At 43.3% G+C, this 13261-nt stretch overlaps 1 protein-coding gene across 1 annotated transcript; it reads left to right on the forward strand.

Moving 5' to 3' along the window:
* Nucleotides 1–2988: 2988 nt before the first annotated feature.
* Nucleotides 2989–13059, forward strand: LOC308375558 (organic cation/carnitine transporter 2-like; the record flags this gene model as incomplete). The annotated part of the gene is made up of 9 exons (XM_080851723.1): nt 2989–3381; nt 4639–4742; nt 4843–4997; nt 6401–6572; nt 8627–8753; nt 9255–9355; nt 11125–11339; nt 11719–11901; nt 12920–13059. The coding sequence occupies 9 exons, from the start codon at nt 2989–2991 to the stop codon at nt 13057–13059; spliced, it is 1590 nt and encodes a 529-aa protein (XP_080707849.1).
* Nucleotides 13060–13261: the final 202 nt, after the last annotated feature.

The following is a 13261-nucleotide window of genomic DNA, read 5'->3' on the forward strand; positions in this document are numbered from 1 at the left end:
TTTGTGCAATTGCAATGCGCTCGTCGGTGGGGACAGGCTTTCGGCAGCAAATACTTTCAGGCAACACAGCAGGGCCTATCCGTTGCACAATTCTTGAAATCCTGACCTGGTCAGCCTGAAGTTTTCGACCCACAGCTGGGCAGTGAAGTGGGCCTTCACTAAATTAAAAGAATCACTAGACCGTGCTCGTTCCCAGATGTACGGACGTCTGCGGTGAACGGAATTCGCTGCTATGTGAGTTTGTAAAACATGTTAAAACCGTCTACGCCTTCTCCTTCTAGCAATTATATTCAAAACAACTCAAATGCTACAGCATTAAAAGTCCCGACGGCAGAGAGGAGGGCGTCCATTCAAGCATGCACAAAACTCTTCCTCCAAATTAGACTAAAGACTCGGGTGAATGGAAACGGTCGCTGATGCGCATTTGTTTTATGCGAATCGTCCGTGAATGCGAATCGTTAATGCGAACGAGCTGAATGGAAACGCACCTAGTGAAGCACAGGTGCAAGCCAGTTTAAAGACCCTATTATGATGTCATAATGGCCCAATGTAAGTCAATGGGAAAATTTCAATTTGTTTTTATTTAATATCTTAAAAGGTATAAAGTTTAGAAAAGTGAAAAATACATAGCATAAGTGTCCTTTACAAGACCTACGCGACAAAGTTTGAATGAAGTTTCTACGTTGAGCGGTTCGGGTTGAATTAATCGCAGAAAAAGGTAAGAAGAAGAAGAAAATGTCTAGGAATAACAATACAGGGCATTTCATGCACTGTAATAAACAGATTGAACATTACGCTGTTCAAGTTACCACAAGATTCTACTGAATGACCGCTCAGCAGACGCTGTGGAAACGGGCATTGTCAACAAGACCTTCAGGACGCAATGAATGTTTGGGTAGAAATTTGCCGAACTTTCCAGGGCTTGTCAAAGCTCACTGCGTTTTGGCTGTAAGGGCGTGTTTCTCGTGAAGTCGTACGAGGTGAATTGGATAACCATGCAAAAGCCTCATTACTCATTTAGCTGCTTTCACAGCTCCAGCTCGGCTGCAGGCGCCACTGATGTAGATCAGTATATTTATTCAATAACAATTGCAATCGGGCTCACTCACAGCACTAGGATGAAAGTGAAGCAATCGCACAGGGTTTATATACTTAGGATTAATCTAATTGAACTTACTCTGTATCTAACTCTGATGCCATAAATCATTCCAACGTCAGCAAGAATAGCTACGCTCGGGTCCTTTGTGTCCTCGTAACTGCTGACATGCAAAGATGTCAGTTTAACGCAGGGTTTAACAAGTTCGACCCTTGTTTTCGTCTCTGAGCTAACCCAATATAGACAATAGGTTCCTTCACTTAAGTTACGCATGTAGATTTTACAGTCTTTTTTTGTATAATGTATAATAAATGGACATATCATTTTTGATACACCCCCCTCTGTAAAATCGTTAAAGAGCTATGTGACAGGGGGTAGGAAGGCTTTCAATGATAAGGTACATCTTTTCTTCTTCACCCCACTTAAGTGCCCGGGGAAATTCTTGCGTACATAAAAGTTTTCTTATCTGGGATTCATTCTTGGCTAAGAACAGGATTTAAGGATTTACCTTTCTCCTTGGTATGTTTCTCTTCTTCTTCCTTTCTTTTCTTCTTAAATTAGAAATATATTGTTCTTTCGTTGAAGTTGCTTGGACACACACGCACTAACTAGGAGGTACGTAGCCTACCCCTTCCTCTTTTGATTTTTGACTCATTTTACCCTTATGCTAGATTAATTTATTTAATGTCAAAATATTAGTTGGAGGTATAGAAGGGGGCGCAAAAAACTCTGCCCAATTATATCAATAATAATTATTTATTTATTTTTCGGGACGCAGAGTTTGCCTATGTCGCCTGTAGGAAAGACTGACCCTGTGTGTGTGTGTGTGTGTGTGTGTGTGTCTCCCACCTGTCACACAGTAAAGGCATTTGCATGGTTATCCAATTCACCTCGTACGACTTCACTAGAGACACGCCCTTTCTAATCTGATGATTGTACGACTCACCTCTACCTGCATGGTTCTACGAGGGGCTGTGGAGATTACCAACGCTTTATTATGATGTTACAAGGCCATTACATCATCAAAAACAAACTATAAAATAAGAAATCGTTTGTTTTTATCCGTGTATTTTCAGTTAATGATCAGAGGCTGTTGTTGTGAAATGAATTAGCCTACTAACGACAATGACCAAGCTCGCGGTTATTGCCGAATATTTTCTATTATTATACCACACAAACAGTTCTGCTTTTTTACGTCTACAATTCAGGTTATTTTACAATTTAATCATTTACACTGCATGCTCTGCTAACTCAAACACAAAGAGGCTGTTCGAAAACCAAGAAATGTTTTTATTATTGCTGTAATTAGACGACGTCTCCCTATGCTTTATATGCGGCGAGAGCCACGATAGAGCAAGGAAGAAGGGAGATGTCGGTTTTCCTCCTGCATCGCCGCTGGTGCCCTTCATAGTTTTTTTCATTTTTACAAACTTGTCCCTGATCTTCCTCCAACTCCTAATGCACTCCTGGACCTCCAGCCCCAGGTTCCCAGCGATCTCTCAGAGATTTTTTTTAAAAATGGAGGTGCTGTCATAGGGAACGAAACAGGAAACGTCATTTTAGCCAGGGGTGTCGGACAGCTCGGATCGGATAGTCGGGTCGGATAGTGAGAAAATTCAAGCGGTGCTCCAGAGGCCATCCGACACCCTCGGATGGCTATCCGAGGTGCTCAAAGGTGTGGTCCCACTTCAAGGAGGGCGTTTAAGGGCGTGCCTCGTGAGATCGGAGAGCACGATCGGACAAGCATGTGAGCACCTTAACGTAGCTGAATAGTACAACAAGCCCTTGAGGCAATCTTTTGTTGAGAGGGAGGCTCTGCCTTTTGATAGGTCAATGTGTAACTAATCTGGTGACCTAAGCACTCCTCACACTCCAGCTCCTTGCATTCCACCATGAGGGACCTGGACGAGATCACCTCCTTCCTGGGCACATGGGGGCCTTTCCAGCGCCTGGTCTTCTTCTCCCTGGCCTTCAGCATCCTGCCCAATGGGTTTGGTGGCATTTACATCGTGTTTGTGGCCGACACGCCTCCCCATGAGTGTTTGGTCCCGGAGGAGAGCAACATCAGCGAGAGCTGGAGGGACGTGAGTGTTCCCCTGGTGCTGCAGGACGGGGCGCTGAAGCGCAGCTCCTGTAGCAGATACAGGCTGGACCTCCTCAGGAACTTCTCCCGGCTCAACTACACCCCCGACGTGGACGTCAACGTGAGTCAGATTCAGCAGGAGGGCTGTCTGGATGGCTGGAAGTACAGTAAAGAGATCTACCAGTCTACCATCGTCACTGAGGTGAGCATACGCCATTGCTCAGTTATTTCAAGAGATTTGAAACAGTACAAAACAAAAAGGTGGCAAGAAAGTCTAGTAAAAAGCATTTAAATTAGATAAAGACTTTGATTTTTGCATGAAGACATATCAACATCTATGTTTAAATATTGAGTAACAAAGAAAGAGAATATATACAGCTGCAGAAAAAATTAAGAGACCACTTAAAAATGATCAGTTTCTCTGGTTTTACTATTTTTTTGGGATGTGTTAAGGTAAATTGAACATTTTTGTTTATTCTATAAACTACTGACAACATTTCTACCAAATTTAAAATAAAAATATTGTCCTTTAGAGCATTTATTTGCAGAAAAATTACAATTGGTCAAAATAGCAATTTTTTTTTTATTCCACCAAATATTAATTTCTGAACTCTTCTTAAGTTAAAACATTAGTATTGCGTTGTTTAAAAATGAATATGAACTTCTTTTCTTTTCATTATTCGAGCTCTGAAAACACTGCACTGCAGTTTATAGTTTTCAATTTTACTTTAACACATTCCACTAAATAGTAAAACCAGAGAAACTGATAATTTTGAAGTGGTGCATTTCTAAATAATTAAACTAGCTTTATCTCTGTGAGAAAATGGCATAAGAGTGTTCTATCTGTTAAAATGCTATGAATTGAACAAATGTTGGGTTCTCCTTTTGTGTTTTATGTAGAAATGTGAAAATGTAGAGAGCCTTTCAGTGACCTCTGTGCTCTGCTGGAAGTGAGTACTGATATGAGACAAAATACCGGGGCACTTAAGAACGTACCACCATTGGCGTGATCACACCTTGTGTTACCTGGCTGTGTGTTCAGGTTCTAGTTGTTCAGGATAGTGCTGTTAAGATTAACTTTTCCAGTACAAATTAACCCGTTATGTCATGGTTGGTTTTCTTTTGAATGCTTTTAGAAAAGAGAAAAAGGAATAAAAACAAAACAAAATTCAGGGTCCATGCAGTTAAATGACAGAAATGATCTTCAACAGTGAATTTCATTAAATTAATTTTAGGAATCAATTTTAGGAATCAAAACTACGACACAGGGAAATGGCTCTGCTTTCTGACCTCGCCATAAAATATCTAATAAACCTCATGTTTGTTAAGACGAAAGTTTACATCAGGGCAGCCCTTCCTGTTAGATATGTACGGCATCATAAAACTGTGTGTGTGTGTGTGTGTGTGTGTGTGTGTGTGTGTGTGTGTGTGTGCATGTGTGAACTCAATGCCAATGCAGTGGGATCTTGTGTGCGAGAATGAGTACAAAGTACCGCTGACAACTTCAATCCACTACATGGGAGCGCTAGTGGGTGCTTTCCTGTCAGGGCAGATGTCAGACAGGTGAGTATTCCCCCACCTGAGGTTCCTGAGTCTAATTCTAAGGTTCTTGAGGTTTGCTTCTGTGATTTTGAACTCCCTAAGGAGTCATTTGTACTTCCAGGTTTGGCAGGCGGCCCATGCTCTTTAGCACAATGGCTTTGCAGACATTGACAACGTTTGCTCAGATCTTCTCACCCAATTGGGAGGCCTTCGCCGCCACCTTCTTCTGTGTGGGCTTCGGCTCCATCTCCAACTATCTGATCGCCTACATTATGGGTTGGTGTGACTCTCCCTCTCAGACAACACCTTGCACTTCAATTGGAAATAATTGTAGCGCCCCCTAGTACAGCTGACTACGCCACCCCTTGAGTTTACTGATATGCAAGGAGAACTCTGCCCCAATAAGTGTACAGACACAGGTACGTTTAGAAAAGTACAAAAATGTATTTTTTTATTAATATATTGAAGGAGGTTGTACAGGCTGGTCAATAACTTCATTAAAGTTAGGATCATAACTGTCACCAGTTAATCAGTCAAGCCAAAGAGAGAATGCTAGTGGAAGCTACGGTTTTGATACCACACGTAAATAAAGTGCTCACAACCCTTAGGGCAACACACTTCAAACTTCAAGTTCTGGTGAAACGCTGGGATAATTGCTTTAGGACAACACAGCACTGCTGCAACACTAGTCATATAGTGAAGTTAGAGACTACTGAGACCAGTTTCCCTACAGTGTGTTATGGCTTGACCAATACAGTGGCTGACTAAATGAACAAAACAATAGAAAGAAAACCCCTCTTACCTAGGACACACAACACATTCACTAAGACATACAACCAGTCCCCAGGCTAGAGGGAAATTCAAAGCCAAGTCACACGGAATAGCAGACTCACACGCATACAGACACTCTCAAAGGAACAGCAGCTAGTACACCGTGAAGGTGCGTCTGTCTAAAAACAAACAAACAAACACAGTAAAATGTTCGCATTCCATTATACATTGCACATAACTCGTTAGGGTGTAATAAATAAACATATGATACCAGACATCCCAAGTCTCCCAGAAGTTCCAGGAGTCACCCTCATATAGCGACTCCCTGATGCCCGCAAATTACTTAAAGTCTCCCGGAATCTAGCTGAGCGAGCAAGACCGCGCACACGAGACAGATGTGCTCCAAACCACTTGAGCATCTGTGCAGCGTGCGCACGTTAGAGAGGGAGAGGGACCTAGAGACTGAGCGTGTGTGGCATTGTGTGTGTGTACCTCATGAAGCAACCTGCCATCCCACCGATTTCATACACTCACATTAGACATTGGACACTGACAGAGACAATCCTAGTTGTATGTGCACATGTACACAGATGATATGCTCAATCTATGACTATGATGCTACAGTGCACTGTATAGCCTACTCATTCCATTCAAGACTTGAGAGATCTTGAAAACTCATCTCTTACTGTAACGCTCCTTATACTGTACTGTATACTTCTTCTATCTGCCCTCTTTGCACTTTGTCGGACTGACCAGAATAAGCACTTACCACTTATGTCAGAAAATCTCTGACTCGATAAAAGCGTCTGCAAAATGAGGAAATACAAACGTAAATGTTTAAAAGCATTCTATACAACCTTTTGATTAGATGCACAGACTGACTGGGCACCTCCTCCTGTGTGACTCAGGTTGTGAGACCCTGGGCCCTAGGGAGCGTGTGGTCTTCAGCTCTCTAGGGGTGTTCATGGGTTCGGCGCTGGGCTACATGGCCATGCCTCCCGTGGCATACTTCCTGCGTGAGTGGAGGTGGCTGGTTGCCAGCATGGCTGCTTCGGGGTTGCTCTACATTCCTCTGTGGTGGTGAGAGCACTTTACTCTATTCTATTCAATCTGATTGATTTATGCAACGTCATATAATACAGTACAGTGGGGAAAATAAGTATTTGAACCCCTGCCGATTTCGCAAGTTTGTCCACTTGCAAAGAAATGTGTGATCTATATTTGTAATGGTAGGTGTATTTTAACAGTGAGAAATAGAATATCAACAAAAACATTTATGACTTTATGAGTAATTGCTGCAAAAAATAAGTATTTGAACCCCCAAGCAAACAGCAAGAATTCTGGCTCTCAATGACCAGGTATGTGCCCAAGAAGCACACATATTAGTCCTCATTAGGCCTAACAAGGTACCCCTGATCTTAACTGGTGACCTGTATAAAAGAAACCTGTCCAAAGAATCATACTTCACACCTTCAACCTCACCACCATGGGCAAGACCAAAGAGTTGTCCAAGGACATCAGAGATAAAATATTAGACCTGCACAAGGCTGGAATGGGCTACAAAACCATCGGCAAGCAGCTTGCTGAGAAGCAGGCAAGTATTGGTGCGATTATTCGTAAATGGAAGCAACACAACTGTCAATCGCTCCAGGTCTGGGGCTACATGCACGATATCCCCTCGTGCGGTATCGGTGATCATCCGAAAGGTGCAGAATAACCCAGGAACTACACAGGGGGAGCCAGGAACTACACAGGGGGAGCTTGTGAATGATCTCAAGGCAGCTGGGACCACATTCACCAAGGAAACCATTGGCAACACACTACGCCGTAATGGTTTGAAGTAGTGCAGCACTTGCAAGGTTCCCCTGCTCAAGGAAGCACATGTAAATGGCCGTCTAAAGTTTGCCAATGAACGCTTGAATGATTCTAAGGAGGATTGGGAGACAGGATGTGGTCAGATGAGACCAAAATCAAGCTCTTTGGCATCGACTCGACTTGCTGCGTTTGGAGGGGGAAGAATGCTGAATATGACCCAAGAACACCATCCCCACCATCAAGCATGGCGGTGGAAACATTATGCTTTGGGCCTGTTTCTCTGCCAAGGGTACACGATGACTCCACCGCATCGGGGGGACTATGAATGGGGCCATGTAACGTGGGATATTGGGCTTGAACCTCATTCCCTCATTCCCTCCCAATGCAACCTTAAGGATTTTGAGAGGATCTGCAAAGAGGAGTGGACCAAAATCCCTCCTGAGAGGTGTGTAAACCTGGTGCCCAACTACAAGAAACATCTGATGTCTGTGCTTGCTAACAAGGGTTATTCCACCAAGTACTAAGTCATGTTTTGCTAGGGGTTCAAATACTTATTTTCTGATTCAAATGCAAATCAAGTCATAAATGTTATTCATAAATGTTAATAATCTGTTTCTCACTGTTAAAATACACCTACCATTACAATTATAGATCACACATTTCTTTGCAAGTGGCCAAACTTGCGAAATCGGCAGGGGTTCAAATACTTATTTTCCCCAGTGTAGACATTGTCTCGAGGTGCTTTGAAGAGTCTCCCTAGGGGGAGCACATGATGGCGTTAGTACTATACCCAGCTGAACACTACTATACGCAGCTGTACAGTACTATACCCAGCTGTGCAGTACTATACTCAGCTGTACAGTACTATACTCAGCTGAACACTACTATACTGAGCTGAACACTACTTTACTGAGCTGTGCAGTACTATACTCAGCTTTACATTACTATTCTCAGCTGTAAAGTAGGCGTTCAGATGCTCATGATGCCTGAGACCTAATGTCCTTTTGACATGCTACCCCAGAGTAAAAGCGTCATGACTTAATATCTCACAAGATGTTGGTGCGATTAACCACTCCTGAGTATTTACCTTCTATCATCCAACTGTATTGAATCAATCCATTCTGGTGCATTCAGCACCAACAGGCTGATTCCTGAGAGTCCATGTAGATAACTCCACATACCACACCATTATCCCACGTTCATGTATTAAAGCTGTTATATGACGTGGTGATTCCACCACACCATTATCCCCCAGTCATGTATTAAAGCAGTAGTGTTGAGGGTTGTAGATGTGGCGTTGACCTCTCCTCTCCCCCCAGGCTGATTCCTGAGTCGCCTCGCTGGCTTCTGTCCCAGGGGAGAGTGAAGGAGGCTGAGGCCATACTGAGAAATGCAGCCAGGATGAACAAGGTCCCCGTGCCGGAGGTCATCTTCACACCCGCTGAGGTAAACCTGCACTGCATCTGTTTGCATTAACCCATGTCCCCAAGGTCCCTGTGCCAGAGGTCATCTTCACACCCGCTGAGGTAAACCTGCACTGCATCCATTTGCATTACCCATTACCCCAAGGTCCCTGTGCCAGAGGTCATCTTCACACCTGCTGAGGTAAATCAATGATGAATGCCGAGTTACTTCTCTGGACAACATTACCTTGGACTCCTGTGGTACAACAGGCCTGGGTTAATCAATTTCCAATCTAGAAAGAAAACCTCGACAGGTTTTCTTCCCACAATTTCACCTAGCTGCAGTTCAACCCTTACAATAACAAGTTACTTTTTTAGCCGCAGCATGGCCGCATACGCATACTTCAGGTGTTTGTAAAGTAAGCTGATAATTTGAAATGGATTCCCACCAGAGCACTCAATCATTTGCCAAGTTTCCTTCACACTAAAATGTACCCGTTCTTCTTTCCCTTTTGTAAGAGGCAGATGTTATCTACTCCAACAGATTGAAAATGTCCTTGCAAAGAAAGCTACAAAATACTCAATTCTTGATGTGCTGAGAAGCTTCAACCTCTGTGCGATGGCAGGACTTTGTGCCCTGCTATGGTGAGTATAGGCAACTACATAGGACTCAAGTTTTGCAAGTAACAGTTCTGTACTGGACTATCAATAACATTCACTGTTAAATGCATGTTCAAAATCTGATTAAAGACACGTTCTCTTCATATGACTTTAATTAAATAAAATGTTATGCAATTGTATTTAGCGCCAACACAATTAAATTGCCCCAAGGCGCTTTGAGATTGAGTTATTTCCTGTCGGTGTATGAGTCCTAACAACTTATCCAAAGCCATAGTGAAGGAATAGGGACTGTGGTGTGTGTGTGTGTGTGTGTGTGTGTGTGTGTGTGTGTGTGTGTGTGTGTGTGTGTGTGTGTGTGTGTGTGTGAGACGTCCTGTTTCACAGGGCCAGAGAAGGAGGACTGGGGGTCCCAAATATTGAGTGGGTGTATGTTGCCGCCAGAGTAAGCAATCTGCTGCGAATGCTGAATAGCGACGACACAGCCGTTCGTGAGCTTGCCCGAGCCTCACTTCTGCTACACCTAAGAAGACGCAAGGTCCCCCCAAGCTCACCTGAGGATACCAGCTTCCTTGGGTTCAAGAAAAAAACCAATGGAAAACTGGATACCAACACACCGGGCTTTGGCGTACGCTCGGACTGGCTAGACCTGAATGACCTCTGCAACCGCACTAACATTCAGTTGCAGTGGAAGAGCACATCAGGACAGCCAGTCACTCTCAATGATAACATCATCACGGACCCAACAACGACGGCAGAGGCAACCATCACCCTGGACGGCAGCACTCACCTCCTAAACACAAAGAACACCAGAGGGACAATAATGAACTTTTTCCGATCGCGTATGACCCAACATTGGACAGGGCTACGCCTACAAGGAAGACTGGCCTGCCTGCCGTGCGCTGATCACAGCGTATCTCATTCTGCACTTCGGAACACAGCACTACATGACAATATACACACGTTCATTATAAAAGCTCGCCTTCAAGTACTACCAACAAAAACAAACCTAGCAACATGGTTTCCATCAACGCATGAGCCGTTCTGCCTACTACACCACAACCGACAAAGGGAATCAATCGCGCACATCCTCAACGGCTGCCCTGCCTACAAAGGACTTTACATCGCGCGTCATGACCGAATTGTGGCGCTGGCCATGAAGAAACTCCGCGAGAACAGCACCTTCACAACCATGCATACCAACGAGTCTGTTAAACCACACTGGTTCTCCATTCCACATGATCAGCGAAACAAATTGAAAACTGCCATTAAGCACATCGCAAATACACCGGACCTTGTGTCAATTAATGAAGAAAATAAAACGATCACAATCATTGAGATTGGTTGCTCTTACGACGCCTACATGGACACCTGCTATGCGTCAAAACTACTAAAATATCAACCCTTAAGTACTGTTCTAACCAACTATGGCTACACATGTACAATCATTGCCTTGATCTTTGGCAGCTTAGGTCATGTGCACAGGATGTGTGTGCGAGGCCTACAAATCTGTGGTCTCTCCAAAAAAAGGGCCAAACACTTTGCAAAGTACTGCTCCACGTCAGCAATAATAGGTAGCCACTTCATTTGGAAGCGCAGGTGTCACCTTTACCCGTAATGCACTATATGGACTAGAACTTTGAATGCAATTTAAGACTTCCCTTTAGCCAAATTTGGATTTTGACTGATATGTACTAATGTATCGAATCCAAATAAAGAAGTAAACTGTGTGTGTGTGTGTGTGTGTGTGTGTTCGTGTGTGTGTGTTCGTGTGTGTGTGTGTGTGTTAACTGCAGGATGATCATCACACTAGCCTATTACAGCCTGGTTCTGAACACTGCCAACCTTGTTGGAAGCCCCTACCTCAACGCCTTCCTGTCAGCCGTGGTGGAAGTGCCCGCCTACATCATTGCCATGCTCCTGCTCAAGTTCTGCTCCCGGCACCTGTGCCAGTCCTCCACCCTGCTCCTAGGGGGCGCTGTGATCCTCACCATAAACTTTGTCCCCACAGGCAAGAAAGGAGGGGTGGACAGATGGAGGGACTGACAAACAAGCACAGAGACAGTCAAGCAAACATAGATGTCTACTATGTTTGTCTTTCTGTCTGTCCCCCCACATAATAACTGATATCTAATATATGCCAGCTGTCATGTACTTATCTTAGTTTATTTATTTATATTTATATAATTTATTCCTACTACCTTTTTGCTATTACACAAGAATTTCCCTACAGGGATTAATACAAGTTCATCTTATTTTATCTTATCTTAGATAGACAAATAGATTGAGTTAGTTGATAGATAGAAAAACTCTGACAACAATTTAGCAATCCGCAATGAGTCAGCACTGGTAATCTCCCTGTTTTTTCCATTGATGTGTCTGTTTCTCAGATTTATCAAGCCTGGCCATCTTCTTGGAGATGATGGGTAAGTTTGGCATCACGGCAGCGTTCTGTGTGGTCTACGCTGTGACCTCTGAACTCTTCCCCACTGTGGTCAGAAACACTGCCATGGGTATCTGCTCGATGGCTGCTCGCATCGCCACCATCCTATCCCCCTTCACCGTTTATCTGGGTGAGTGAACAGGTTGCCTCTGATTTACTGGCTTTGAATGCCGCAATGATTGACAGGCAGGGTGACGAAGCCAAAAAGATTCTAATTTTATGCCTGTCCAAATAAAGGGCAAGGGCTGCAGAAGCATTCAGTTTCTCAGTACAGACACAGTGTTTAATGCACGCACTAGTTGTCAGCAGTATTATGCAGGTGTTTTTAAAGGTATGTTTTTGCAGGTAACCAGTCGCTTGTGCATATGCATCTATCAAATGTAATGCATGGAGAGATAAACACACCTGACTGTTCCCACTATGTAATACACATTATGTTGCGACCCCACAAGCCAGGCGTAACACCACTAAGTAATACACATTGTTGCAACCCCACGAACACCAATATGTAATACACTGTGAGCAGCTTTTACAGCACAATGCTGCCAAATATTCAATCACCTGTAACAATTGAATGAAGCATATGTTTATATTAGGGGTAAATAGGCTGGCATTCGGTTTGTATTATAAGCAGAGTGAACTTTGGGCTTAACAGGACTGCAGTTAGCCACAGCTATGTAATCGATCCCTGCCTTAAATACTTATCTGGTAATATCCCGTTCTTCATATGCTCACTAGAGCATGTCTTTTCGAGTAAGGGTCATATCTTCTGTTCAGCATTAAGGAATATCTCGAACATTCAAGAAAAAAACTGTTATAAAATTCCAGTTCTAGTCAGCCATAAAGGTGCCATATCATATCTTTCAGAACAAATAAAGATAACAGCTGAAAGTCATATTCAACCAACTTTGAATATTATGCTCTTCTTCGTCAAATATTAACATTGCTTGAGTAACATAACTTTCTGGTCTTAAATAACTTTCAAAGTTTCAAAACGTGACAGATTACCACATGACCTCATTGTCCTTTCAGGGAAATTTTACAAGTTCCTGCCGTACATTGCTTGAGTAACATCACTCTCTGGTCTTAAATAACTTTCAAAGTTTCAAAACGTGACAGAGAACCACATGACCTCATTGTCCTTTCAGGGAAATTTTACAAGTTCCTGCCGTACATTATAATGGGGAGTCTGGCAGTCTTTGGTGGGCTTGTGTGTTTCCTCCTACCTGAGACATATGGCAAAGTCCTACCAGATACCATGAGTGAAATGCAGACCATGAAAGGGTGAGCTCACTTTATACATATATATATTGAATATGTATATTAAAGAATATATAGATGAATATTAGATAAGAAGCTCACAGGAAATATTGCCTCTACCTACTGGCAGGCTAAGGTATATTTCTGGCAGCCATCTTTGTCCATAAAGGTTTGGCATCATTGCAGGTCACACCAGTCTCTGGTTTACTGGGAGAGATAGTGGTTTAATC

The sequence above is a fragment of the Sprattus sprattus genome (assembly GCF_963457725.1).
Source record: "Sprattus sprattus genome assembly, chromosome: 14".
NCBI classification, from domain to species: domain Eukaryota; kingdom Metazoa; phylum Chordata; class Actinopteri; order Clupeiformes; family Clupeidae; genus Sprattus; species Sprattus sprattus.